Here is a 24,902-nt window from a genome sequence, read left to right as displayed (position 1 = left end):
ATGGCAACCGAGCTGGGGAGAGTTCATTGCTTGTGCGTCGCAGTACTCCTGCTTCTAGTTTCTGCTGCTGCTGATGGTAGAGATGTGGAGGAAGCTCACTTACGTCAATTCAATGGCACCATTGGGCAGATGCATGAAGCGGAGGAGTGGTCATTGGGATCAGAGACAGGAAGGAGGATCCTCCAGTCTACACAGACCTCCATAAGCTACGGAGCTCTGCAGAAGGATAGGGTGCCATTGCAGGCTCCCCAACCTGGAAATGCATACACCCGCGGGTGCCAAGCCCAGTACTACTGCAAGAGTTGAGAAGAGATACCTATGATCCTGGAGAACTTTATTTCTTTCTTCTGCCTCTAATGCTTGGAATAATAATGTGTGTCTCGGAAGCACCTCACAATAATGTGTGTTGTTTCAAAAGCTGTTCATCTTGTGACCATCCACTCCTTTTTTTCTTTGCTTTCTATCCAGATTAATCACACATGATGTGAATTGAACCAAGAAATCCAGGAAATTATGTGTGTGTGGAAATCAGCAGTGTTGCGATCTAAACGCTTAAGCTATCAGGTTAATTAGGATCATAAATATGCTTTCCCAAAGAAAGCAAGATCAAACAGTAGAGACAGAGTCGATGGAAGAAGAAGAAGAAGAACAAGTGTCGGTGCCACCATTTTTCAGTTAAATTATTCTTTGACTTTTTGTTTGATTGTATTTTCTTCGATTATAGCTATAAGAAAATACGCAGTATATTGAGGCCTCCCTTGAGAACCTATATAACACTTATATAACCATCAATATAATACAACAGTAATTGCTGATTGCGGACAACTGAAATATATTATCTTATAGCTATAATTACAGCGTAAAATAATGTTCTTTTATTGATAAAGAAGGTTTGCATATTAACCATCGCCCGGTTATAAAATCACATATATGCCCGTACATATTTTATCTATTAGTAATAAAAGCAATTAACATTTTGCTGATCTCCTGCACTAGTGCCCTATCGGACTCGGACTCTATCCGGGAAGAATCCGGAGTGGGCGCGGACGACCGGGATGCTGTAGGGGCTGTTTAGGTTTCAAACCCTAGAACCCCACGAGGAAGGGCTTGTGGGTGGCGGCCGCGGCGACGAGAGCAGGACGAGTGCTGCTTCAGGGCGGCTGGGAATCTGCTCCACCCCGCGTGGGCGGTGTTGGGCGCCGCACGACCGGAGTGGGATGAGAATGGGATCGGTGAGCGGCGGCGCGAGGGTAGCTCTCGCCGCCCGGTCGTGCGCCCGCCCCGCGTACGCGGTTGCCGAATCTCGCGCCGGTTCCATTGATATCAGAAACCGCACCGCCCCATCAGGTCTCTCCCCTCTCTCTCTCTCTCTCTCTCTCTCTCTCTCTCTCTCTCTCTCTCTCTCGGATCTTTGCAGTACCGGATCGGGTACGGATCGACACGGATCAGATCCGCTAAGTGGTCTGCCACCAACCCCATCGAGATCTAATCCACCCATCCCCTCGCTTCTCCCCGACGGAAACTAGATGATCATGTCTGCCTGTTTGTTCAGCCAAAAATACATCTTGATGCCATCAACTGTGAGTTCAGTGAGTGATGCCCCAGCCTGGTTCCTTGTTACTGTTGTTCTTTCTTTCTTTTTGGTGGAGATTATTGGGACACGACCGTAGGATTTAGTCCCAAATATTCATTATTATCGAAAGTCCATGCATTTGAAGATCTCCATCAGTAACTCTTACAACCATCAAATTTTGAGATTTTGTGTTTCGAATCCTTAGATATGGCTTGAAGTGATGGTCTTTTTCTTCTGGATCGTGTGTTGGAACTCGTAATATTTAGATTTCATCTCATCGGCTACGCATTTATGTGTCGCTTTGGCTGACTCGCCAGTCTTTTTTGTGGTCCATTGTTGTATCATCCTTTTCTACATTAAAGCTGCTTCTTTGATACAAGTACTTTCATTAGAATGAGCCTGATGATAGCTTCTTCAGCGGATATTAAGCAAATTTGTGCGAAACTTGACTATTTTTCTTATCTCTGACGTACAGAAAAATCGTGGAATTAAAAGAAATTTATATGGGTAGAATTCGAACAGCATATGGATCCGCATTTAAATCTCATTGATCTTAACTAAGTCGTACGTCATCTCCTTTCCGAATCGGTGGATCTCGGATGCCGTTGTATTAGTACTGCCAGTTTTCTGTCGTGGCATGGAAATGTTTAGGCATATGTATCCCATCTTCAGGCATGGGTTTAAAGGCTTTGTCCATTCAAATAGTCACATAGGTATTGTTTTCTGAAGCATTTTCTGATAATTTCGCAAGAAAAAGAATCATCCCATGCGCTAGGTTTTTTGGGCTGAATTCGCATCTCCCTGTGTTGCAGGATTGAACTTTAGAACTTCCAGATGCACCTACTTTCACCCGATCCCATTTTGTTACCGGATCCATTCTTCTGCAGAATGTTCGGTTCAATCTTCAGAAGAGGAAGTTGTGATTGCTTTAGGTAGCAATGTTGGAGACAGAATCCATAATTTCAATAAAGCATTGCAAATGATGAAGAAATTAGGTGTAAATATCACAAGACATGGCTGCTTATACGAGTCAGAGCCTGCTTATGTAACTGAGCAACCTTTATTTCTAAATTCTGCTGTCAGAGGTACCACAAAACTTGGGCCTCATGAGTTATTGAAAGCACTTAAACAGATTGAGAGGGACTTAGGGCGGCAGGATGGAATTAGATATGGTCCAAGGCCAATTGACCTGGACATTCTTTTCTATGGGAAGTACAAAATTGAGTCTGAAGATCTTATAGTGCCTCATGAGCGTATATGGGAAAGGGCTTTTGTCGTAGCACCTCTTATCGATCTATTGGGATCATCTATTGACAATGATAATGTGGCAAGTTGGCATTCTTTAGTAGGACGAAGAGGTGGAATATTTGAATTGTGGGAAAAACTAGGTGGTGAATCCTTGATTGGGAGCAAAGGATTGAAAAGAGTTTTACCAATGGGAACTCATTTATGGGACTGGTCAGAGAAGACACATGTTATGGGTGTTCTAAATCTGACTCCCGATAGTTTTAGTGATGGAGGGAAGTTTTTGGAAGTTAACGTTGCAGTTTCTCAGGTCAGGTTGTTGATCTCAGAAGGGGCAGATATTATTGATATTGGTGCTCAATCTACACGCCCTAATGCAAGTCGGCTTTCTGTTGATGAAGAACTTCAGAGGCTTATTCCAGTATTAGATGCAGTTGTTAAAATGCCTGAGGTGGAAGGGAAGCTATTGTCAGTCGATACATTCTATGCAGAAGTTGCATCTGTAGCGGTAAACAGAGGGGTTCATATTGTTAACGACGTCTCTGGTGGACAGCTTGACCCTAAAATTTTGAGTGTAGTAAGAGACCTTGGTGTTCCTTATATTGCAATGCATATGAGAGGTGATCCAACTACCATGCAAAGTAATGAAAATTTGAAGTATGAAGATGTTTGTGAGCAAGTTGCTTCTGAATTATATAACCAGTTGCATGAAGCCGAATTAGCAGGAATTCCCATATGGCGGATAATAATTGACCCTGGCATTGGCTTCTCAAAGAAAACTGAACACAACTTGGAACTAATTATGGGTCTATCAAACATCCGGAGAGAAATTGGTAAGAAAAGCTTGGCTGCTTCACATGTGCCAATCTTGCTTGGACCATCTAGAAAAAGATTTTTGGGTGAGATCTGCAATAGAAGTCCTGATGAGAGAGATCCTGCCACCATTGCTGCCGTCACAGCTGGCATTTTGGCTGGTGCTAATATCATCAGGGTTCATAATGTTGGCTATGGTCTGGATGCTGCGAAGGTCTGTGATGCAATGCTTAAACAACAAAAATCAATTAGCTAAGAGATATGCCTATACATGCCAATTTGATCTTTTCTATAAATTAAATTTTCATGATCACCCGTAATCCTGGTGGTTAGTGACAGATTCCTCATTGAGAAATGTGTAACGGAAAGCGTTTTCCCCCTTCTGGCTTAGGTATTTAATGACTTTCTTGCTGGGAGTTGTTCAGTTGCAAGCCACTTCCCAGGACTGACTCATGTAACAGTTCCACACTTAATATTCTACAAATAAAATATTTAAAGTTTTTGAACGAATTTAATTTTTTTACTACTCGTGAATCTTGATCTTTCCTCTCTTGTTTGAAAATCTTACATATGGTGATTTGTTTTATTGATTCAATATTCAGCACTCTATATTTAAGATTTACTGTTTGTTTCAAGCATCTCCTTGTTATTGTACTAATTGTTTTCTCATCAGGTTATGCAAAAAAAGGGAAATTTTAGATTAGGATTTCTATTGCCATTCACTGATTTGGATCATAGGTAATTTATACTATGGAAGTCGATTTGCTTCCAAGGAAAAGCAAACTAGGTAACTACTACTTACTGGATCTTGAATTTAATTGGTTTCTCTGTGAATATGGCAAGTTTAGCTGACTTGAAATATTTAAATCCTTGAACTTTTGAGAAGTTCCATTTCTTGACAGTTTAGTTCAGTTTGAACTTTTTATTTAATTTTAGGAAGCCATTTTATGTGGCTTATTATTATTTTTTTCTTTTTCTTTCATAGTGTTACATAGAGATTCATATTTTGGAAATCACCTAATATATTTAGAACAGGAACAGGTTTTCATGAAGAAGGATTTATCACCAAGTTGAAGACTATCTGGGGAAGGCTGCTTGATACTATATTTAAATATTCTGGTCACTGTTTTGTATGCGGTTGTTTGGTTCTTATTTTTTCTTATAGTAAATTCTTATTTGATTTCACTTTTCAAAAATATCCACTCTTAAATGTACCCAGTAGGCCCTTCATGATTACTTACAGCAGCTTTTAGATAAATACTACAAGTTGTTTGTGGTGTTTAACATTGATAGTGAATGCTCTCATTTGTTTTAAAGTAGTTTCGAACATCTCTCCTCTCAAGTCTGTTATTATTTTATTTGTATCATCATAGTGTAGTATACAATTAGTCCGTTCATTCTTGTCAAAATAACTCTTACTATTGGCTTGTAATTCAAATTGTAGTTTTCCGATGCATCTGTACATTGATTCTATATGCTGGTACTATTTCAAGTTTCTAACTCTTATTCAAATTTTATATCAATTGCAAGTTATGAATAATATTGTACTTATGGTTGATAATGTACATGCTAAATGTCATTCTGTTTTGTCTTTTCTCTTATTTTGTGCCAACGAGGATACCTGTAGCTGAGAGATTAGGCCTACAGTCGTTGAGAATCAGGGGAAGAGCCTGCCTTTAGAATATATCATTTATGTTACATGAAGATGCCAATAAATCGGTGGCTTAATCACATTCTTTTGCTAGAATTTAGTTAAGCAGCTGATACAGAGTTAGACTAGTAAGCCTTGTCTCATTTTAGATGATTGAAAAATGCATTGTACTTTTGTTCGTGTCAGATATGCCCATCAACTCGACATGACGAAGTTCATTTGGCCTAGTTTATATTTAGAGTGTTATCGTGTCTAAAAACATGATGCCTCCTTGAGAGTGTACTCATTTTGAGCTCTCAAGTACATTTGAGCTGGATGCCCTTCTTCATCTCGCCTCTTTGAGAGCAGACTCTTCTTCATCTCTAGTCAAAGGATTCCACAGAATTTGAGCAAAAAATCATTTTATTTGTTATGCCTTTCAATATACGTTTCTACTACCATCTTTTGATGAAAGTTCCACTTGATTTATCAGGCTTTGCTTTGTTCCTTCATCATGTAGCCCACTCACAATTTTTTTGGTAATATAGTTGTTATTGATGATCCATCTTGAACAAATTGTGATTGATCAAGTTACAAAGTATTTAATGCAGATGAACTCAAAAGGAGTTTGACATAGATTCCTTTGATCTTACACCATCTTAATCTGTCACTTCTTTTGCAAGATATTAAAATACCTATTTTTTAGGTGAAGCTACCACAGATCAGTGCTGCCATACAGGTTAAGAATTCAGCTTTTTTTACTCATCTTTATATATTGTAACACAAACAATGCAGTGATAATAGTATGTTCAAGAGATTAGTTGTTGATGCAAGAATGTTTGATACATTAGATTCATTTGACAGCTTATACTCAGCTTGTATTTCCTTGTTTTTCTCTATGTTGGAGAACTCGAGATTATATGCTTGGAACCTCACCATGGACGAGCATAAGGAGACCAAAACAACACCTGCATGTTCTCATTCTACAATTGTGTTGTCGGTGAGTCAGTGGACAGGTCACTTGAAATTTATTTTTGTGAATCATGTAACAATTTTGGTTTTTAAACCACAAAATTGTTTACCGCAATGTTTACAGTGACACTTATAATAATTATTAAACTAATATGTCATTTTAAGAATTATTCATGTGAATCTCATGCACTCATTAACAAAGATGACATGTGCTTCTTTTATGGTAAATTTATTTATTGAGGAAATATTCAAATTATGTATTGAAGAAATTAATACAACTTAATGTCTTTGGATTGTTGCTATTTTAAATTGTTTTCCAAGTATTCTTAAAGTTAGATACTCAAAAAAGGCACACTATCAAGTTGTAATATATTTGAATGGACTTATAATGTGTTTTATTATCGAACCAAAACGTTATAACATTATTGAAAAATATCTTATTCAAATTTTATGCCCTCTAATCCCTGCCTATCTCAATTATCAATTTTATATAGATTTTGTGGTCTCCTAAAATGATTTATATGAAGAATTTAGTAGTCTTGGATAAAGATTAAGAATTATTTATATCATATTTTAAATGATCATTTTTTTTATTTTTTTCACACTTAACCAAGTCTATATAATTGTGCTTTTTTATTCCACAATAATAATAAAAAAGGTGTGTTATAAATTTATTCAAAAATATTATAATTAACTTTTAGTTAATATTAATTAGTCATCTTTATTATAAGTTTTAGTATATTATAAAGGAATCTATATGATAGTTTGAGTTGGCTTAATGAAAATTATGAAGATTTTGACATATTTTAATTCTAAGAAAAGTTAATTGATTTTTTCACTTGATCTTAAACTTAGGGTTATATATAGTCTAGAAAAGCATCGAAAAATATTCAGTCAAATTCTAATTTATAATCATATATCATATCACTTGATCATTTATATTTATAGAAACCTAAGCTAACTTAACAAAATATTAACAATACTTATAAATCCATAAACTAAATAATTTATATAATTAATTCTCCAACCATTTATCACTAGTTGATATCATTATAGACTAAACTTAACATTCTAAAATTTCATGAGAGGTCGTTTAAATTTTTATAAAACCCATAAGTTTTTCATATTCAAAGCAAATGCAAAGATAAAAATCAAAGTAAAAAAGGATTAGGACACTTGTAATAGAAAGAATCAAAACACTTGTAAAAAGAAGAATATAAACACTTGCAATATGAATTTGATTAGAACACTTCCAATAGAAAAAGATTAAAACACTTATAATAAGAAGATGGAACACGTGTAAAATCACTTGCTATATAACTTAATTTAATATAATAATAATAATAATATAAAAGAGTGAATCATAGTGCCTTCGTTACAAAATCAAAGTATTATAACATATTAAATAAAATGCTGTGTTTTGACAGAAGAAATTTACAGTTTTTAATAGAGATATTTGGTTATTTAAGAAAAAGGAAGGGGCTCTCTATGCGCAATTGGCTTTTCTTTTCCGGGAAATTACTCAATATTATGAAGAATTAATTTCTTCCCAGATGACGACGTGGCCGTCCACCCGAATGCCCGCACGCGATGCTGCGTCCGTCATCAAGAAACCTTCATGTAATTATAATGCCGGTCACCCTTCCGAACGCCGTCGCGCTTCCTACTCCCACTCCGTTTCCTCCTCGTTTGGATTCTATCCCTCCGACGATCCAAAATCAGCGATCGCATTCACCCTTCCTTCCTCTTCCTCTCTCTCTCTCTCCCCGTTTGCAAGTAGAGTTTGCCATACTGGGCAAGCCTTGCCCCACACTCCTCTCCATATAATCCGTCCATTCACCTTCCTTCCTCTTCCTCTCTCTCTCTCGCTCTCCGTTTGCAAGTCGAGTTTGCCATACTGGGCAAGCCTTGCCCCACACTCCTCTCCATATAATCCGCCCATTCACCCTTCCTTCCTCTTCCTCTCTCTCTCTCTCTCTCTCTCTCTCTCTCTCTCTCCGTTTGTAAGTAGAGTTTGCCATACTGGGCAAGCCATGCCCCACACTCCTCTCCATATAATCCGCCCATTCACCCTCCTCGCCCCAACCTAGTTTCTTGGCCGCCGACGCGGGTTCCGCGATTACCGTCATATGCATTCTCTTTCTCCAATCGCAAGTCGTTGGCGTTTGCTTTCTTCTTCTTGTTACTGATCTTGATGCTATTTCGGTGTTTCGTAGTTCTGGTGAGCTGGGATGGGTTCGCCTGCGAAGGAGTCCGCTTTCGCCTCCACCTCCGAAGCTGCGGCGCCTCAACAACTGCAGCCTCCGGTGTGGGCGCTGGAAACCGCAGCGGCAGCGGCAGCCAAGGGGAGGGCAGTGCCGTCTGTCTTCCTGCGGACCCAGGTTGGCAGGGACCGAAAAGAGAGAATTGCGTGCTCTTCTTTACTTTGTTTGTGTTACTTTCGAGTCGACTGACTAAGGAAACAATCGATTTTAATTGCCCTTTCTCTTCGGATAACTTCCAGCCGCTCTATGACAACGAAATTTCGTGTCTTCCTCTGTGCCTGCCCATGTTAATCTTCCATGATTTGTGGTCGCTAGTACGATGTCATTGGATTCTTGATTGATTGCTGAATACGTTATGGTTTTAATTGTACTCAGATGACGCCTTATCCGGCTCCTACAATCCAGGAGAGGCCTCTGCCGCAGGTGGAGGAGGAGAGGAACGAGAGTCCCGCAAGCAAAGCAGAGGGATCTCAAGAGAAATCTGGACGTGTTGACAGAAAATCCTCTGCGTCTGGAAAGAATTCTAGCTCTAGCTAGTGAGTTTGATTCTTGTTTTTTCTTTTCTTCAGTTGTTTAAATCAGTCATGAATATTTATTTTATGTTTCAACTGCAGCGTTGATCACGATGAATGGAAGGTAATATTTATTTGCTGGATTGATGAATTAACGTGTGGTGATTACTGTGTCATATTTCTGTTTGTGGTCGTGGAGATAGCATTGTCCTAAAACTCAGCAGATAGGCTGATATACATCACTAGTTTGTTCTTAAGCTGTTATTCTTCTTTAAGCATGCATGATGGCATTCTTTGGCGTGCTTGCTTGTCACAACTTGTATGCATAGAGTAAAGTAGTTACCTGTTGATTTTTGCTTATTCTAATCTTTCTTTCGTATTTAGGGCTTCTTGTCATCTAGAAAGAGAAGATACGAAGACATAGTCACCAAGGGTCCGTTCATTGACTTGTATGATTTTGGCTTTTATGGATCAGTAGCTTGTGTGTGAGTGCAAAATTCTACTCTGTAATTGCTTAGGTGAAGCTTTACATCTGGTAACTGCTGATCAACATAATGGTGTCGACATCGAAGCATCTGATGTTAGAGGGGAGCATTCTGTCAAAACGCTGTCAGTTTCACCAGAATCACTACTGCTAAGGGCATTGCCACCTGGTTCTGAAACTGAATTGAACACAGAGATCAACCAATGTAGTTATCCATCACCACTGCTAGGAAATGACCCGGTTGCGCATAAACAACAGCGGTTGCAGGTAATTTCTCGGGAAATATACCCCATCACAGCACATGTTGCATATTATTTTACTGGTTTTCACTCTTAAGTATTTGCACCAAGGATATGTTCATGCTTTCTTTACACCACGGATATCAAGTTTCTTGAGGATTGGCTTCTATGATTTCTTTGAAACTATTTAGTGTGATGGAATGGTGTGGTTTGCTTCTCTAGGGCAGTCTGGAAACCAAATGCATCATTAATTAGGGACATCTTACTTTGTGATTCTAGGAAAACAAGAGGATGCTCTAAAAAACTTCAAACCGAGTGACATGTGGAGAGATGATAAAGTGTCTGATTTTGAATGATGTTGATGACTTTCTGGTGAACTGTGATAAAACTGATTGCAAGGTAGATAATTATTTGAGAATTGAGATGCCAAGTGTAGAGCTTAAAACTTGCCTCTTCTTTGTAGTGGGCATGACTTTCTGTTGATTAGTCATCTGGAGTCCTCAGTATTGTAGCCTGGTATCATTTTGTTGTCTTTTCATTCTATCCATCCTTTACTAGTCACCACTTGTAGGTAGTTGTTTAAGATAAGAAAAATTATATATATATATATATATTTGTCTGAAGTTACAAGTTATATATTTCATTTGAAGTCTGTAATATATGTATGTATGTATGTATGGGATGAAATTACCTGTGCAGCATGGATCACAAAATGGGTAAAGTCTTTTTCGTAAAAGGTCAGTCAAAGTAGAAAAAGCTTCAAGCCTTTCCATAATTTGCAATTCACTGGCAGTTTTCATTCCTCTCCTTCAAAACATGACAGATCGAGTGATTCTAAAGTTTAACGGAAAAAGAAAACTAAATGCCATTTACTATACATTGGACCTTTGGAGTTCTTCCCATATTGAACCTGTGCCTTCAAGAGTAACATCAAACAAAATGAAGTCTGCACCATTGCTGCTAGGAAACGAACCCTGTCATGCATGAACAGCAGTGATTGTAGGTAATTTGAAGAGCTCTACCCCATCAAAGCTCATATTGCATATTATATTACTAGTTTCGCTCTTAATTGTTTATATTACACCAAGGATATGTTCAGCCTTCATGATTATCTTTTTCTGTTTCCTATTTTTGGTTTCTTAACATGTTACCCCAATGACCATTGCAATTGTTGCTAGGATGACGACGAATTCAGGGAGAGAAGAAAACAGGCAAATAGGGAGTCAGCAAGAAGGTCAAGAATACGTAAAAGGGTATGCATTTTTAGGAAACTTAGAGATGCTGTTTGGATTATATGTGGGATCCTTTTTTGTCTTTTCTTGTTCTCTTCTTTTTGTTCTTTTCCTTGAGCATTTTCCAGGAAGGCAAAGCACTTGTTTCCATGATTTCTTTGTAAATATTAGTGAGATGAATTGGTGCGGTTTATTTCTCTTGGACAATATAGAAATCAAATGTGCCATTATTTAGGATGCTCTAAATTATAGTGAAAGAATGTGCAAAAGTTATGTGAGACTAAGAGAGGCTGGGAAATGGCTAGAGGAAGATAGGAAAAAAAAAATCTGGGCATAGTTGAACCTCTCTGATCTGCCTAATAAAGATGGATAGAGAGGAGGAGGGATAATTGATGAGGATGAGAACAGAAGGAAATGGTCATTAGATTTGGATGGTAATGGAAAAAGAATTTGGAGAAGAGAAACATTCTCTAAGGATGAAGAAAGACAACATTAATTCAAGTAACTTGTTTGACTGTAGAGGCACCTGGAACCCTTCCATCCAAACACTTGCACCACGTGGCATGGATAATTCAACAGCCAGATATAAGCATTTGATGGTAGAATGGTTCACTGTGCTTTCATTGTTTATAACTGACTCAGCACCATAAATTTCATAGGGGTGCTGGGTTTCAAAACGTAGATTCTTCTTACAAGTAAGCCAATGTTGAATCATGTATAACAAGTTGTGGACAAGCTTATGTGGTTTGGAGGAGTAATGTGGAATAAGAACATCCATGCCTTTTTTTTTTCTTTTATGTTTTTGTCAATGTTTGTAAACTTCTTTCTATATATTAAAGTTTTAATTCTGATTTTCATAAATGCTTATGCATTTTTGCCTTTTAAACTGTCTTACATAGAATAGACCATGCGTTCCCTGGGTTTAACTATTTTTTCCTTTTTCACTAGCAAGAATACGAGGACTCAGCAAGGATGATGGCCGTATTGAAAAATGAGAATGATGTACTCAGAGCAAAGAATGAAATTCTCATGAAAAGGATCAAGGATTTAGAAGCTGGAAGCATAAGAATCATGGTTAGTTAATTTTCTTATCTATTAACCTTTTTTTGTGTAAACTAATCGATTGTCAAAGATTCCTGTAGACTTCACAAGGATCTTCTGCCAATAGGTTTCTCATGGAATAATAATCAAGTGCACCCATGGTTGTTAAAATTATTCTAGTCTCTATGTATTCTATCATTTTAATTCCGTGATACTCTCTTAGTTGGGTTTGTTGATGACTTCCATTAGAGTGAATCCTGGTGATTAAAAAGTGCAGAAGCTCCAATTTGCTTGTCCCACATAATCAGTTAAGAATACCTTAAATTTCAAATATGTTATGTCCCTTGGCCATTCAGTTATGTACTTGGGCCGCATGGTAGAATATGGCCTCTTTTTAGCACTCTTTATTTTGTATAGGAACTTCTATCAATTTTTGATATAGTCTCATATTAGAAACAGGAAAGATAGGAATTTTTATTTTTTTTATATGATCTCATATTTTTCATTGAAACAGGAGATATTGAGCAGACTTTACTGGCCTGCTGATACGTTGGATGTACTGGGCATCAGACCGTCGTAGAAGTTTTCAAGACACGACAATCCTGAATGTGCTTCTAGGTGAATACATTCCTGTTGCTTGGACCCTGCAAGCTTGAACCCCTGACACTTGCTTACTGATGAAGTTAGTCAGGAGAGGTACACATGCTGAAAAAAACTTGGAGTGTTTAGGGTATTTAAAATTTTGTATATTATTTAATATATGATGCTGATTTTTCTTTTTGCGATAAAATCTTCACACTTGGAGAGGAGAAACTGCTAATTTGACATCTGCTCTCTCATGTCAGAGATTTTGAGCTCTCTTGCTGTGATTGTAGGATGAATGTAATTAAAGTTTAGAGTTCTCTGATACTACCAAAGTGGCATATTTTTCCTCCTAATCTACACACTTGATTTGCCTGTTAGCCATTCAATCTATGAGTTCATTTATACTAGGAAACAACACTTTGTGCAGCCATCTTAAAAGCTGGAGTTACAAGAATGACAAGATTAGTCTTAGAATGTGTATGATTCAATGCTTCTGGCTTGATCTTTACATGTTGCTATTGGATGGGAAGAAAAAAGACATAAAATAATGGCGGCATGCGTCTTTTGGTGCCTCATTTTCCCTTTGCCTTTGATGTAATTTCCACTGTTTGTCATCCAAGTGTAGGATGCTATCTTGCCATGAATCTTAAATCTGTCATTCTTGGAAATTAACCTTTGCTCACTGAGGGACTAATAGCAGTTGCAGGGATCTCTGAGATCTCGGAGCTCAAATACAATGAATGATCATGTTACAACTCCTAGTAAAATGCAGAGATCTATGTTTCACGTGCCTAAGATCTATGTCCTATTTGCAGCATTCCCCTGTTTAGTCCTAAACTAATTTTCCTCGAAGATATTTAAGAGAAGCTTCAAGTAATAAACACCTGAATCTATTCACTCCTTTTTGCCACAGGACTCTGAGCCAAGATGGGTAAAGATAATTCAAGAAGATGCCAAGCTGCTGCTTGTGAGAAGGCAAAAAACATGCAAACCGATTGATGTTTAATGGTCCAATGATACACAGATGTGAAATGTATAGTTATTTTTTGTTTTAGTTTTATTTGATATACGATACCGTATCGATCTAATAGATTAGTTCTGGATTGATACGATGAAGTTATCTTGTTGATTAAATGGCAAAAGCAGGTTTCGATCCTAAAGAATTCTGATACGATGAAGTTATCTTGTTGATTATAATAGGTTATCTTGTTGCAAGCAAGGAAGGATGTTGGGTAATATTTTTGCATTGGCATTACATTTAAGAACTTATCCTTGAAATGCATCTGAAATCTAATGTATTCTAGCGTAAGTTTCAGAGGAGTCGCTGTGTAGATGCTGATGCACCAGAGAGAAGACTGTCCTTTGACTGTTCTCCGGCAAGCGGAAAGGAGTCCTTGCATGATTCTGCAGATTGATACGCCCATTAAAGGGTTGGTCAACCAGATGGTCGGCGTACAGGATAGAAGAAGAGACTCCAATCATAGTTGCAGGAATCTGTACCATTCATCTATACTGTACAGGCAAAGGTGAACCCTTCGGAGTACATTTCCCTGAAGGAAGCAGCAGGAGTCGCGGTGTCCGTAGCCTGCTGCAGAGGTATTGGATCATAAATGGATCAGTTTGTGTCTGTCTTCATCAGCTCTCTCATCTCCATTTAGTGACGAAGAGACGATGAGGCAGATCCATTGATGACTTGCGCTGAGCAGTTCTGATGAGATGTTGCGCTTTCGATCGATCTATGGGTCAAAAGAGAGTTACCAAATGGACCCCAATTCCTCAGAGGCCACCGAATGAGGGACAATTCTCGTCCAAAAGAAAAGCTTCTCCCCTAGTGGCGATGGCGGCTTCCCCACTTCAGTCCATTTCTGCCCCATACCAACGCTCGAGTGGTCTCACGTAGATTGCGAGACAAAGTGGCACAAAGAACCATAGCACTTGGAAGGACAGTTCTTCCCACCCCCAGGCATCATTTCCTAAAGAATTCTACACCTTCTACAGCGACATGTTCGAGTTGCTTGTTGACTGGATTCAGTAGGAGACATGGTGGGCCGCTGCGCGCCGATCAGATGTCGTTGCCACAAAACATGCATGGTTGATCTATCAACTGACATTATTACAAACATGCATCAGGCGTTGGAGATGGAGATCTACATGCTCCATTTCCTTTGGAATTAGGATCGGCAGAGAAGACAAACATGATCCGGATTTTGTGCAGATAACCTCTTGCGTGTGATCGGGGAGCACATGTTCGGCTGAAGCAGAATGTGTGCTTGACATGATGCCATGAAAGCAAGTGGCAAGTGGCATGGGCTCGATTCAGTAAAGGCGAGCCTTCGATTCCGTGAAAGCTTTCAGTATTGCGACAGCTCGAACGAGCTCCTGCCCTCGGCATCGGGGCATTTCTTTCCCTTGTAACCTTATCCAAATGCCAATCTGAATCATCTCTGTATTCGATGACAGGGAAAGGCAACAACCTGCTTTGCAGACGAAGAAGATGCAATGGCTCTCTCTCAGTTCGGAAACTTGAGAGACCTGTAAGAAGCTGACAAGTTCTTGCCATATACGGTGCCCGACCGACTCTTCTACTTCGGTAGTCATTAAACAGTGAAGATTTATGAGCAACGCCAATCGATAATACAGTCTATGATATTACACGTCGAGGATGGAAGCGACATCGATGGCATGCATCGCCTTCTGGTTTTATCTGATCGACTGAGAAGTGCCAACGAGCATCATATTCTGTCGTGCCTTTGACGGCTTCCTGAGGACGGAGAGCCTCCGTCGGCACCGCCACCACCACTCAGGCTGTTTATTCCACCCATAGTCATCTGATGATGTTGAAATGGCTGTAGTGCTGATGGTGGCCCCGTACCATACATCTGCTGGCCCATCATCATCATTCCACCGCCATACATACCGCCTCCGCCCACGGTGGTGCTGGGACCACCGCCGGCATTGCTGCCGTCCTTGGGCTGTGACTGGGACGAGGCGGCGCCGCCGCCGCCGGCCTTCTCGCCCTCCATCTCGCGGAACCTCTGGAGGTAGACCTTGAGAGGCTCGACGTAGTTCTCGAAGCCGAGGGTGGTCATGGCCCAGAGGAGGTCGTCGCCGTTGATGGTCTTGCGCTTCTCGCGCTGGCACTTGTCGGAGGCCTCGCCGGTGACGAAGCTTATGAACTCGGAGACGCACTCCTGCACAGTCTCCTTGGCGTCTTTGGAGATCTTGGCGTTCGCCGGGAGCGCCTTCTTCATGATCCGGCTCACGTTGGCAATCGGCAGAAAGCGGTCCTGCTCCCGCGCCGCCGCCCCTCCTTTGCTGTTGCTGTGCCCGCCCGACTCGTTGTCCGAATCCGCCATGCAACAGTCCAAAAGCACCCTTTTTTTGGCTCGATTCTGATAACAATCTCAGTGATCAAAAAGCTTCCTTTTTTCTCTCGACTGACCGAGAAACAGAGCATAATAAGCTGATAAAAAACGCTTCTTTCTCACGTACACAGATTACGACGGCCAAGAGAACAGAGACTTCGGCAAGCAAGAACAAGAGTCAAGGACGGTCTTCCCTCCTGATGAATTCTTCCGACCATGGGCGACGCCTGCGTTTGCACGAGCAAGAGCACCGACGAGGAGAGGAGGGAGGGATGTGTCGGTCCTTCGGGTCGGTGCCTAAATATGCCGTAGGGAGAGCTACGTGGAACAACAAGGGCCGTCCGTTTCACGATAAGAGAAAACCGCTAAGGACCTTTTGCGCCGTTGATGACCTTCTACGGAAGCGGATCTATGCCGTAGGCGGCGGCGATTGGGCCCCTTCATTGGTTAATGTGAATGAGGCCCACCTGAGCAGACTCTTTCAAGCAGACGGTGATGGGGGGTGCAGTCACAGTATGCAGTATGCAGTAAGCACAACAACACAACTGAACACAATGCAGGAGACCAGCAACCACATCACATGCACGCAAGCTAGTGGCATTCAACACCATCACATCCCTTCAAGAACACCATTTTCACATTATTGTAGCCTCTACAATTTTGATCATGGGACAGTGAGTTGAAATAGATTTATCATAACGTTCCTAAATGCAGAATGAAACCCATAAATATTGCCTAGTTCAAAGATGGTATCCGGAGTAGGTGTTCTGCTTCAGAGAGGGCACCACATTAAACTTGTGCCGAACTCCATTGAGGGGAAATCAAGAACCAACCTAAAAGCCGACTAACTGGGGAGTGCCGGTTACATGCCAGTTCCACCTGAGTCAAGCTTCCACCTTCTTGCCTGTGGGTTGCGGATTTTCTTCCTATCCAGCATCTTCTTCGTCTTCATCGTCCTCATCTTCTTCAGTGGCTTCTGCTAGTCTGGTCAGCTCTTCTTGAATCAGGAGCTTTATAGATGCTTTTCGCGGTGTCAGATCCACTTTGTAGTGGGTGGCTGATAGGTGAATTGCATAATTGTCTGGTGTGGATCAAAGTAGAAGAAAAGAAACAAGAATAGTTCAGAAAGCACATACCTAGCCGCTTCAAAATGTCGGTGAAAGTTGCCTGAAGCAAAACAGGACACGAGCTGTTACTATGCCGCAATAATTAACAAAACAAATAAAATCACTTGATTCGGAAGAAAGGAAACTAGGAGCAAAGGTTCGTCGTACTATGGCATACCGCTCGGTATGAGCGATATGTACTGACCCGACAGGGGACTAGTATGTGTGGTACATCGGTACAGTCCAATATGTCGTGTGTCGATATGCTCTGTATAGCTCGGTGTGTACTGTACCGACAATTGGTTGGTACACCAGTAGACCGGCAAGACGAACCATACTAGGAACAACATGTTTTCTATTGAAATGTAAAACAAAATAGCATAAACAGCTCTAAGTGAGTATTAGCCATAGGCTATTGTCAAACACAGTACGAATAGAACAAATTTAGTGTTGCAATGCGGGAAAACCACTACATGAACAGCTCATGCTGGTCATCTGTGATGGAAGAATAATGCTGGAGGCAGTGCTTCAGTAATCCCCAAAACTTACCTAGGACTGCCTGGAAACCTACCTTAAGTACAACTCGTGGCCATCTAGCGTAAACTTTTTCTTATTGTTAAAATCTTTTAGAGAAAATTATAATATCACCTAAAGGTTCAAAGGTAACACAAAAACGGTGACCCCATACATAAGGCACCCCTCAAATATGGGGCCATGAGACAATAAATGTAAAGAACAATTAAATAGCATATGGAATAAATTTATAGGTTAAATACATTAAACAAAAAGTAGCTCACCGTGTTAAAGTCAACTTCCTTCAGAATTTCACATATTTTTTCCCTGAGTTCCTCCTTGCTTGGATGCTCTGCCTCTGATTTGGTCTTACTTTTAGCAACCTTTTTACCTTGATCAATAGCAAATAAAATTTGCATCAACTTGAACATCAAAAACTGGCATTCACATATGCCCCTATAAGAGAAATCTAACAACTAAGATGCTCAAACAGCAGAATGATGGGAAAGATCACCTAGTAAATACTGGAAACATAGTTAATAGCTATTAGGTAAATGACTGCTGCACCAGATCACAAAGCCAGTGTATTAGGAAAGAAGAAAACTGTGTACGCATATGTTACTCAATAGAAATGAATAAACAAGTATCAAATAATAAATATGCTATTGCTGCCAAACTAATTGAGAGATATGATGAAATCTCATTTGATAGCAAAGAACTTCAACATTAAGGAACCTAAAAAGCCGACAGTGCTGATGGACGAAACCTAGAAACTGACTCATAGATTATATGCTGGGTTGCTTCTGAGCTCGAACATTAATAAACTGAAATATAAAACATTAGTCTCAAGAAGTCACTCTGGTGACAGACTATCATTTAGATCCATACTTATATACCTAGCCTAGGAGTAAATTTTACCAAACAATTAAAATAATGATTGCATGCTTAAATAAAGAAGCTGTAAATAATCCAAGAGAATCAATGCATCTCTTCATTTATATATCATGAAGAGTTCATGATTACCAGCTTACCAGTATCCTTTTCTTTCTTGTCTGACCTAGGGGCTGATTTTTTCATGGGTGAATCAACAGTTCTCTTTTTCCTGGAGAAAACCTTAGCGCCTATGTCATCATCATATTCAGCTTTAGAGCATTTGGAAGATGATTGAGCAGGACTCTTGGTAGTTGCTGGTGTTGGAACCTTCTCGGAACTGGACCCTATCTTTTCCTTACCAACAGAACCTTGTTTGGAAGTTTTCTTCTTATCCTGCTTGCCCTTTCCTGAGTCCTCTTCATCATGGGCATCTTCTTCCGATGCTTCCTCACATTCGCTTGTCTCACCCTCATTCTCCGAATGCTTGACTGCTTTGCGCTTGTAAGGACTATTCTTAATGTCATCCTCATTATCCATTTCTTGTGCACTTTTGTCGTCTTCACTCAGTGTCTCCTCACTTTTGGTTTGTTTCTGCTTATTAAAATTGAAAATATGAAAATAATAGTGGGTTCAACTTTTTAGTAGTAGGAAAAACAAAAAGGGTGAATCAGTGCACGGGCTTCTCGTCAATTCAGGGTATAGGGGAGGACCAACAAGAACCAAGAGAAATTAAAGAAACATAAATTAAAGCAGAAAAACAGAACGGATAACTTATATATTGACTGGTGGAATATGTATAAATCCTCATACTAACCTTCCTAGATATCTTGCTGTGTGTGTGATCCATACTCTTTGATCCACTTCCTTGGGCCACCCTCTTCCGCTTTCTAGATTTTGTTGATTGCTTCCAAATGAATAAAAAATGAAAATGAGAACATGTAATTGAACTAAAATATAACCACTCGGTAAACAAACATAATGATAGTAATGTGGTGAAAAATATACAAGAATATAGTATTGCACAATCCCATTTGTGCATGTATAGCAACACAAAGAGAAAGAATTTCTCCACCAACATTAGGTTCCAATGCTAATACCACTTCAAAATAACTTCACTAAACAAAATATTTCATGCAGTAAAGATAAACCTTGTCCTCAGAAAGTATGCCTTCATTAGTAGGATGAGGAGGAGCAGCCAAGAAGTCTAATAGCTTCACCACAAGGTCTTCCTATAATATATTAACCAAACCATCAATATAACATGATAAGGGAAAACACTGAAAGAAAAACTCAATCTGACATTAACTAATTGTTGATCACAAACTTGAGAGTGAAAAGTCCACTAACCTTCTTAGTATTTGCTTTGGAAGCAGGTAAATCAAACAAGTCACACAGATCCAGCAGAGTGTCCTTCACATATTTGTCAAGTCTTTCCTTCATCTTAGCTCTCTGCTTTTCCTGGAGAATACAATATTTTGATTTAAAAAAATAGGGAAAACAAAATATTCAAGTTATTCTCAAGTATTACAAGATTACTTACATCACTTTCATGCCATACAAATCCAGAGAACTGTAGAATATGATTTTTGAAATTCACAGCCTGTTCCATAACACAAGAATCATCATTCAGAAGATGATAGATAACAGAGATGCTGTCATAATATTTTCAAAATAGTTGACAGATAACTGCAGAGTCTAGAATTTTAAAGGACCTGGAGCCGGCAATCAGCCCTAAAGCCTTTTTTCAAAGAAGAAGTTAGGTACTAGAAAGAGAAAACAAAATTTTGAATTCATTTTCATCTTCCTTTCACTACAGTCAATCGTTAGGAATTCAACAATTCTTCTCTTCAATATGGTCAATGGACATCATGGAGGAAAAGATGGATTGTTTGTCACATAATACTTCAACTTCAACATGTTTAAGATATCTAGTTTAGGGCTAGCAAATACTTGCTTCGACCTTGATAATACTCAGCAAGTACAATAATAATGTCAATGAAAAAGTCCTAAAGTTGATGCCGGGTGAAAAGCCAATTAGTAACACATTCAAACTCCCAGATATGGACAGAGATGCAAAAAAAATGCACTGCAAATATATCATAATCTGTAAATTAAGTGATCCATGTTGTTCCTCAGCTTGAAATTACACATAGATAATGATTTCTGAAACACAACACTTCCAGAATTTCTTGAACACACTCAGACAAGGCAATACAACAATGATTCTTACAAGATCCAGATTTATGATTTATATTAAAATTATTAACAAGACTAAACCATTTCTAACAACAAGAACCAAAAATCCAGAATGGTTCTAATGAACCACCAAAAGATCATGTGGTCCTCCAACAATCCACATATATAATTTCTTAGATTTAAAGCAACAACAGATCTTTGGAAAGAAAATTTAGACAAAAGCATAGACTGATATTTCACTTGGTCTTGAGCAATTAGTGAGAGAAATGAAGTAAACACTCCTGGTGGCATATAATCTTAGCTATTAAAGCAGAAGATTTGCACGATCCCTGGACCAATAGAAACATTAACAATGGCAACGTAGTAGTTAGAAAATAACTGATATATTTACACAAACAAGAAATATGGAAAAAAATGCATAACATTTGAAACTACCTTTCCTCTCCTTCCAAAAAGAGTCTGATGAATCAATTTAATATCAGAAGGTTTCTTCTTTGCTAGTTTGTGGGCCACTGAAACAAAATCAAGAAGTACGTTGAATTTATAGTTAGATACAGCCTTTATGATGTAGAACTAATGGGAGAAGGGAAGAGAGAGAAGAGAAAGAATTTTATTCCAGGATCATGCTATTATGACCGACATTAGAAAGCCTGCAATTGTAGGCTCAACTCAAAATAAATCCAACAGGTACAATAACTCGAACCACACTTCTAACAGGCCATCCATAAGTTACAAGACAATAACTTAACCCACAATTCCAATAACATAAGTTCCTGAACAATAACACAAAAAACAAAACCAAATAATCGAACCTAAGTTCCAAGACCACAAACAGTATTTTTAACTTTCAACACATTCTAATTACAAAATATAATTCCAAGACATATTAATGAAAACACTTGTTGCCTAGCCCCTGTGAACTTGTGCCTATAACAAATCCTTTTAAACTCCTCATTTGGCCATCATCACTTAAGACATGAATGCTACATATCACTTGAAAGGAAAAGAAAGTCTAGAGATTAAAAAAGAAAAACTCAAATACTGGTTGTTTGTATTCAATGATACAAGTGTTCCAAATGTTTAACAAGAGTATGGATGAAGAAAAACCTGCAAATTAGTGGACTGACTAACAAATAAACCTCAAGGATCTAGACATTGCAGTCCTTTATTCACAATGATGAACCCCAATTTATTCACAAAAAATTGTTTTAGTATAAGTCGAATCATCATGATAAGCAAGTATCTGTTACTCCCACCAAAACCTTCAAGAACCGTTGGTTACAATGAAAAACAATGACTAGGAAGATAAAATTGTGTTCAAGCAAATAAAACAACTCATGTGCCCATGCCATGAACAACTCCATATAAGGCATGAAATTTCCTGATGAAAAAAAGATGAAGAGCAAAAAGTTGAACAAATTGAAAAGCAAACTGTAAGCAAGGTCAACGTATTTCAAAATATGGACATCATATCATCCCTATATATATCACAAGAGAATTATGGTTTATAAAGTGTACCGTTTGGTATGTCCTTCAATGGAGTGCCACGGCCCTGCAACCAAACAGATCTTAAAAAATATATTATTCATGTAAGAGAGTGATGACAATCATATCAAACAATCAAATGATAAGTACAGCACCTTCTCAACTTGAAACTCTCTTGATGACTCCTTTTCAATAACTTCTACCAACCTCTCTACTGTTTTTCTCTCACGCACAGGGCGTTCAATAGATGAAGTCCCAGGACTAAAGAAATCCTTGGACTTTGTCAGACCCTCCTTTCCTTCTCCTTTTTTGAAAGTCTTTTGCCCCCTTGTTCTTTTTTTCTTTAACCTTTCAGCTTCCTTGTCCTCATCAACCTTCTTTTCAGTACTTCCATTGTCTCCTTCTTCCATGTCATTGTCTTCCTCTTCTGCTCCTTCCTCCCCTCCTTCCCTTTCCCCTTGTATTCCTCCTTCCTCATCTTTTGCTTCTTTTTCAACTCCCTCCGCTTCCTCAACTTTTTCTCCTTCCTCATCTTTGAGATCATCTGCGTTGACCATCTTTACATCCTCCACCTCCATACCTTTCTCAACCACTGTATCAGCCATTTTCACATCCTCGGCTTTGGCAGAATTCAAGTCTGTAGTCTTCCTGTCTTCTTCTGTTTCTTCCATACCTGCTGATTTTGTTGTGCCATTTTCTACATCATGCTCCTTTTCAACAGAATTCATCTTTTGTTCACCATGCTTCTCTTCTTCTACACTTTTTCCTTCATCGGCATGCCTTCCAGAATCGGACACAACACTCTTATCTTCAGGTGGCGGACTAAACCCATTCATCATTGTGGTTCCTTCCACTTCATCATTTTTACCTGTATTTTCCTTCTTTTCAGAATCCACGACGACACTAATCTTATGCTCAGGTGACGGACCGCATCCATTAGCCATTCTTCTTCCTTCCGCATCAAATGTTGAATTATGTTCTTCCATCCAAATATTTATAGAAGCTAGACTCCGTACAGAGTTTAGTATCAAGTCTAATGTTCTTCACCCTACACAACCTGGAAACACGCATGGAACGAATTGGCTGACTTTCAAGCTAGAAAAAACTATAGAGAAACTATAGAGACACGGATTCTGTAACTATGGTACACTAAGCTCATCGCAAAGTCTTTGGGGAAAATGTTTCCCATAGTGCACATTAGTACAGTTTATATAAAGAGAGGACTAAAGGCAAATTCTGTGATGCAGCACACCGTGCAACTTTCATTCATAGCCAAGCAAGATTGCAACTTTCATACAAAGGGATATAGGTGCGTGACCTGCAAGATTAAAACCCACGCTACAGAGAACAAAGTTGAAGTTAAAGAAAATAGCAAACGAAGCTCCAAAACAGCAACTTTGCGATACAAAATATCTATATTTCGGAGTTCGAAACCCTTGCTGCTACAGCTCTATCAGGTTTTAGAAACAAAAACACGGAGACAATAAAGAGAGCGGCGAGACGGCAGAAGGAAGTCTTACTGCAGAAAGTTTCGAAAACCCTAGCTGAATCAAACGAGTTGGCCTCCTTCAAGAACAACCGATCACGAGAAGAACACCAAGAATCCCAACTATCGAGATGAAAAATTGACGGAAAGAGGCACCTGAGGAAGATCTATGAGCTCTGAGCGACTAAATCTCGGAAATTTGGAAGCACCGATTCATACTCGCCCAGACCCCCTCCTTCCCTCGCAAGGAAATAGTAAAATAAGGTGCTCTCTCTTGTCCGATTCGTGTCCGACTCGAACGGATACGGACCTTAAATCTAATTCCGATCCGGTTTTACTAGGATGAGCCGCCGCTGCTTCGACTCCAACAGGGACCACAGCTCGTGGGACGCTCGACGGGACATCTGTTCCCGGCACTTGATGAAACAATGATGGGGCCCACTCAAGTGACGTCAGTGTTCATGGAAGACGTTGTCCAGGTGGGACTAATGTTGGTGGGATGGATATCGACGGACATGCAGTGCTACACGTGGGATGAGTTAGCGTCAGCGTTCTCTGGGCTACATGGAAGGTGACGTAAGCGAGTCGGAGGGGGATGTAACGATCGCCGTGGGAGGGACAGTGATCGATTGGATCGACTATCCAATCCTGATCGTTGGATTTATCGGATGCTTTATCGGAGGAGGCCGTGTCGTCATGTATTTACGTTTTAATATATTAATTTTTTTTAATATTTTGGTTTTAGCTTTTCCACTGTGAATCCGAAATTGGATTGGAAAAGATATATAGCATCGAATCATTTCAGTGACAGCTAATTTAAATCATCAAGACCTTGCCAATATCAAGCCCATGCCAAACATAAGGCAACTAATAATAGGTGGAACTCCCATCAGGCCCTTGCCAGTGTCACTTTTGCAGAGTTCATCCATGTAGAACTCTTGTTCTTAATCTTTATTATATGCATTTCAAAACCAACAAATCATCTTCGTTTATTTTTCAATCTCCTTAAATACTTTAAAAATGCTCTCAAACAAAATGATATATATATATATATATATATATATATATATATATATGATCCTAAGTTTTTACTCTTTCTCGTTTATCTCCCTTCTTTTTTTTACCTTGTTCTCGTCTTTTATTTTATGATAAACTAGATAAGTTTAACCTCTGTCATGTCCTTTTATCAATGCCTCCGCCTCTCACTCGTTGCCCATTACTTAAGTTCCACTATAAGGCCTCACCATATTCGCCCCACCACACCTCACCTTACACTTCTCTCCGCCCT

The 24,902-nt window shown here is 39.3% G+C and overlaps 5 protein-coding genes across 13 annotated transcripts; 3 read left to right on the top strand and 2 right to left on the bottom strand.

Moving 5' to 3' along the window:
- On the top strand, positions 1 to 306 carry LOC135624004 (rapid alkalinization factor-like). Its single transcript, XM_065127472.1, has one exon. It carries the CDS (start codon positions 1 to 3, stop codon positions 304 to 306), a length of 306 nt encoding a protein of 101 aa, XP_064983544.1.
- Positions 307 to 909: 603 nt separating this feature from the next.
- Positions 910 to 4,141, top strand: LOC103997371 (folate synthesis bifunctional protein, mitochondrial). Of its 7 annotated transcripts, none has more exons than XM_009418563.3 (3): positions 1,208 to 1,347; positions 2,049 to 2,286; positions 2,386 to 4,141. In XM_009418563.3, the coding sequence occupies exons 2-3, from the start codon at positions 2,211 to 2,213 to the stop codon at positions 3,885 to 3,887; spliced, it is 1,578 nt and encodes a 525-aa protein (XP_009416838.2). In that variant the 5' UTR covers positions 1,208 to 1,347; positions 2,049 to 2,210; the 3' UTR covers positions 3,888 to 4,141. The 7 variants fall into 7 exon arrangements, with proteins under 7 accessions (XP_009416835.2, XP_009416838.2, XP_009416839.2 ...); XM_009418564.3 differs by lacking the exon at positions 1,208 to 1,347 and adding an exon at positions 1,410 to 1,580; XM_009418562.3 differs by lacking the exon at positions 1,208 to 1,347 and adding an exon at positions 1,410 to 1,589.
- A 3,744-nt stretch (positions 4,142 to 7,885) lies between these two features.
- On the top strand, positions 7,886 to 14,282 carry LOC135582615 (DNA-binding protein EMBP-1-like). 3 transcript variants are annotated; one of them, XR_010491168.1, is made up of 11 exons: positions 7,886 to 8,614; positions 8,873 to 9,033; positions 9,112 to 9,133; positions 9,394 to 9,442; positions 9,528 to 9,760; positions 10,911 to 10,985; positions 11,913 to 12,038; positions 12,520 to 12,701; positions 13,504 to 13,623; positions 13,737 to 13,822; positions 13,907 to 14,282. XR_010491168.1 is itself a non-coding variant. In XM_065125037.1 (8 exons), exons 1-8 carry the CDS (start codon positions 8,465 to 8,467, stop codon positions 12,583 to 12,585), a joined length of 882 nt encoding a protein of 293 aa, XP_064981109.1. In that variant the 5' UTR covers positions 7,886 to 8,464; the 3' UTR covers positions 12,586 to 12,943. The 3 variants fall into 3 exon arrangements, 1 of the variants encoding a protein (XP_064981109.1); XR_010491167.1 differs by having other exon boundaries at positions 13,504 to 13,822; XM_065125037.1 differs by lacking the exons at positions 13,504 to 13,623; positions 13,737 to 13,822; positions 13,907 to 14,282 and having other exon boundaries at positions 12,520 to 12,943.
- Positions 14,283 to 15,176: 894 nt separating this feature from the next.
- On the bottom strand, positions 15,177 to 16,403 carry LOC135622828 (nuclear transcription factor Y subunit B-3-like). Its single transcript, XM_065125038.1, has 2 exons — positions 16,083 to 16,403; positions 15,177 to 15,982 (listed from the first exon to the last, which is right to left on the bottom strand). The coding sequence occupies exon 2, from the start codon at positions 15,944 to 15,946 to the stop codon at positions 15,323 to 15,325; it is 624 nt and encodes a 207-aa protein (XP_064981110.1). The 5' UTR covers positions 15,947 to 15,982; positions 16,083 to 16,403; the 3' UTR covers positions 15,177 to 15,322.
- A 147-nt stretch (positions 16,404 to 16,550) lies between these two features.
- LOC103997374 (DEK domain-containing chromatin-associated protein 4) lies at positions 16,551 to 23,895 on the bottom strand. The gene is made up of 12 exons (XM_009418567.3): positions 23,649 to 23,895; positions 22,284 to 23,185; positions 22,162 to 22,195; positions 21,079 to 21,155; positions 19,988 to 20,047; positions 19,795 to 19,905; positions 19,596 to 19,676; positions 19,262 to 19,351; positions 18,606 to 19,038; positions 17,859 to 17,965; positions 17,092 to 17,122; positions 16,551 to 17,012 (listed from the first exon to the last, which is right to left on the bottom strand). Exons 2-12 carry the CDS (start codon positions 23,112 to 23,114, stop codon positions 16,882 to 16,884), a joined length of 1,986 nt encoding a protein of 661 aa, XP_009416842.2. The 5' UTR covers positions 23,115 to 23,185; positions 23,649 to 23,895; the 3' UTR covers positions 16,551 to 16,881.
- Between the last annotated feature and the right edge of the window lie 1,007 nt (positions 23,896 to 24,902).

This window comes from Musa acuminata, chromosome BXJ2-9 (assembly GCF_036884655.1).
Source record: "Musa acuminata AAA Group cultivar baxijiao chromosome BXJ2-9, Cavendish_Baxijiao_AAA, whole genome shotgun sequence".
NCBI lineage: Eukaryota > Viridiplantae > Streptophyta > Magnoliopsida > Zingiberales > Musaceae > Musa > Musa acuminata.
This window is presented reverse-complemented; position numbering and strand designations above follow the sequence as displayed.

Excerpts from the sequence above, each read along its gene's own strand:
- LOC135582615 (XM_065125037.1), top strand. The coding sequence starts at position 8,465 with ATGGGTTCGCCTGCGAAGGAGTCCGCTTTCGCCTCCACCTCCGAAGCT. Across the intron at positions 9,761-10,910 it reads ATAAACAACAGCGGTTGCAG|GATGACGACGAATTCAGGGA; the intron begins GTAATTTCTCGG and ends AATTGTTGCTAG. Across the intron at positions 10,986-11,912 it reads GGTCAAGAATACGTAAAAGG|CAAGAATACGAGGACTCAGC; the intron begins GTATGCATTTTT and ends CTTTTTCACTAG.
- LOC103997371 (XM_009418560.3), top strand. The coding sequence starts at position 1,218 with ATGAGAATGGGATCGGTGAGCGGCGGCGCGAGGGTAGCTCTCGCCGCC. Across the intron at positions 1,348-2,385 it reads AAACCGCACCGCCCCATCAG|GATTGAACTTTAGAACTTCC; the intron begins GTCTCTCCCCTC and ends CCTGTGTTGCAG.
- LOC135624004 (XM_065127472.1), top strand. The coding sequence starts at position 1 with ATGGCAACCGAGCTGGGGAGAGTTCATTGCTTGTGCGTCGCAGTACTC.
- LOC135622828 (XM_065125038.1), bottom strand. The coding sequence starts at position 15,946 with ATGGCGGATTCGGACAACGAGTCGGGCGGGCACAGCAACAGCAAAGGA.
- LOC103997374 (XM_009418567.3), bottom strand. The coding sequence starts at position 23,114 with ATGGAAGAACATAATTCAACATTTGATGCGGAAGGAAGAAGAATGGCT. Across the intron at positions 20,048-21,078 it reads TTTTTGGAAGGAGAGGAAAG|GCTGTGAATTTCAAAAATCA; the intron begins GTAGTTTCAAAT and ends GTTATGGAACAG. Across the intron at positions 19,352-19,595 it reads GCATACTTTCTGAGGACAAG|CAATCAACAAAATCTAGAAA; the intron begins GTTTATCTTTAC and ends TTCATTTGGAAG.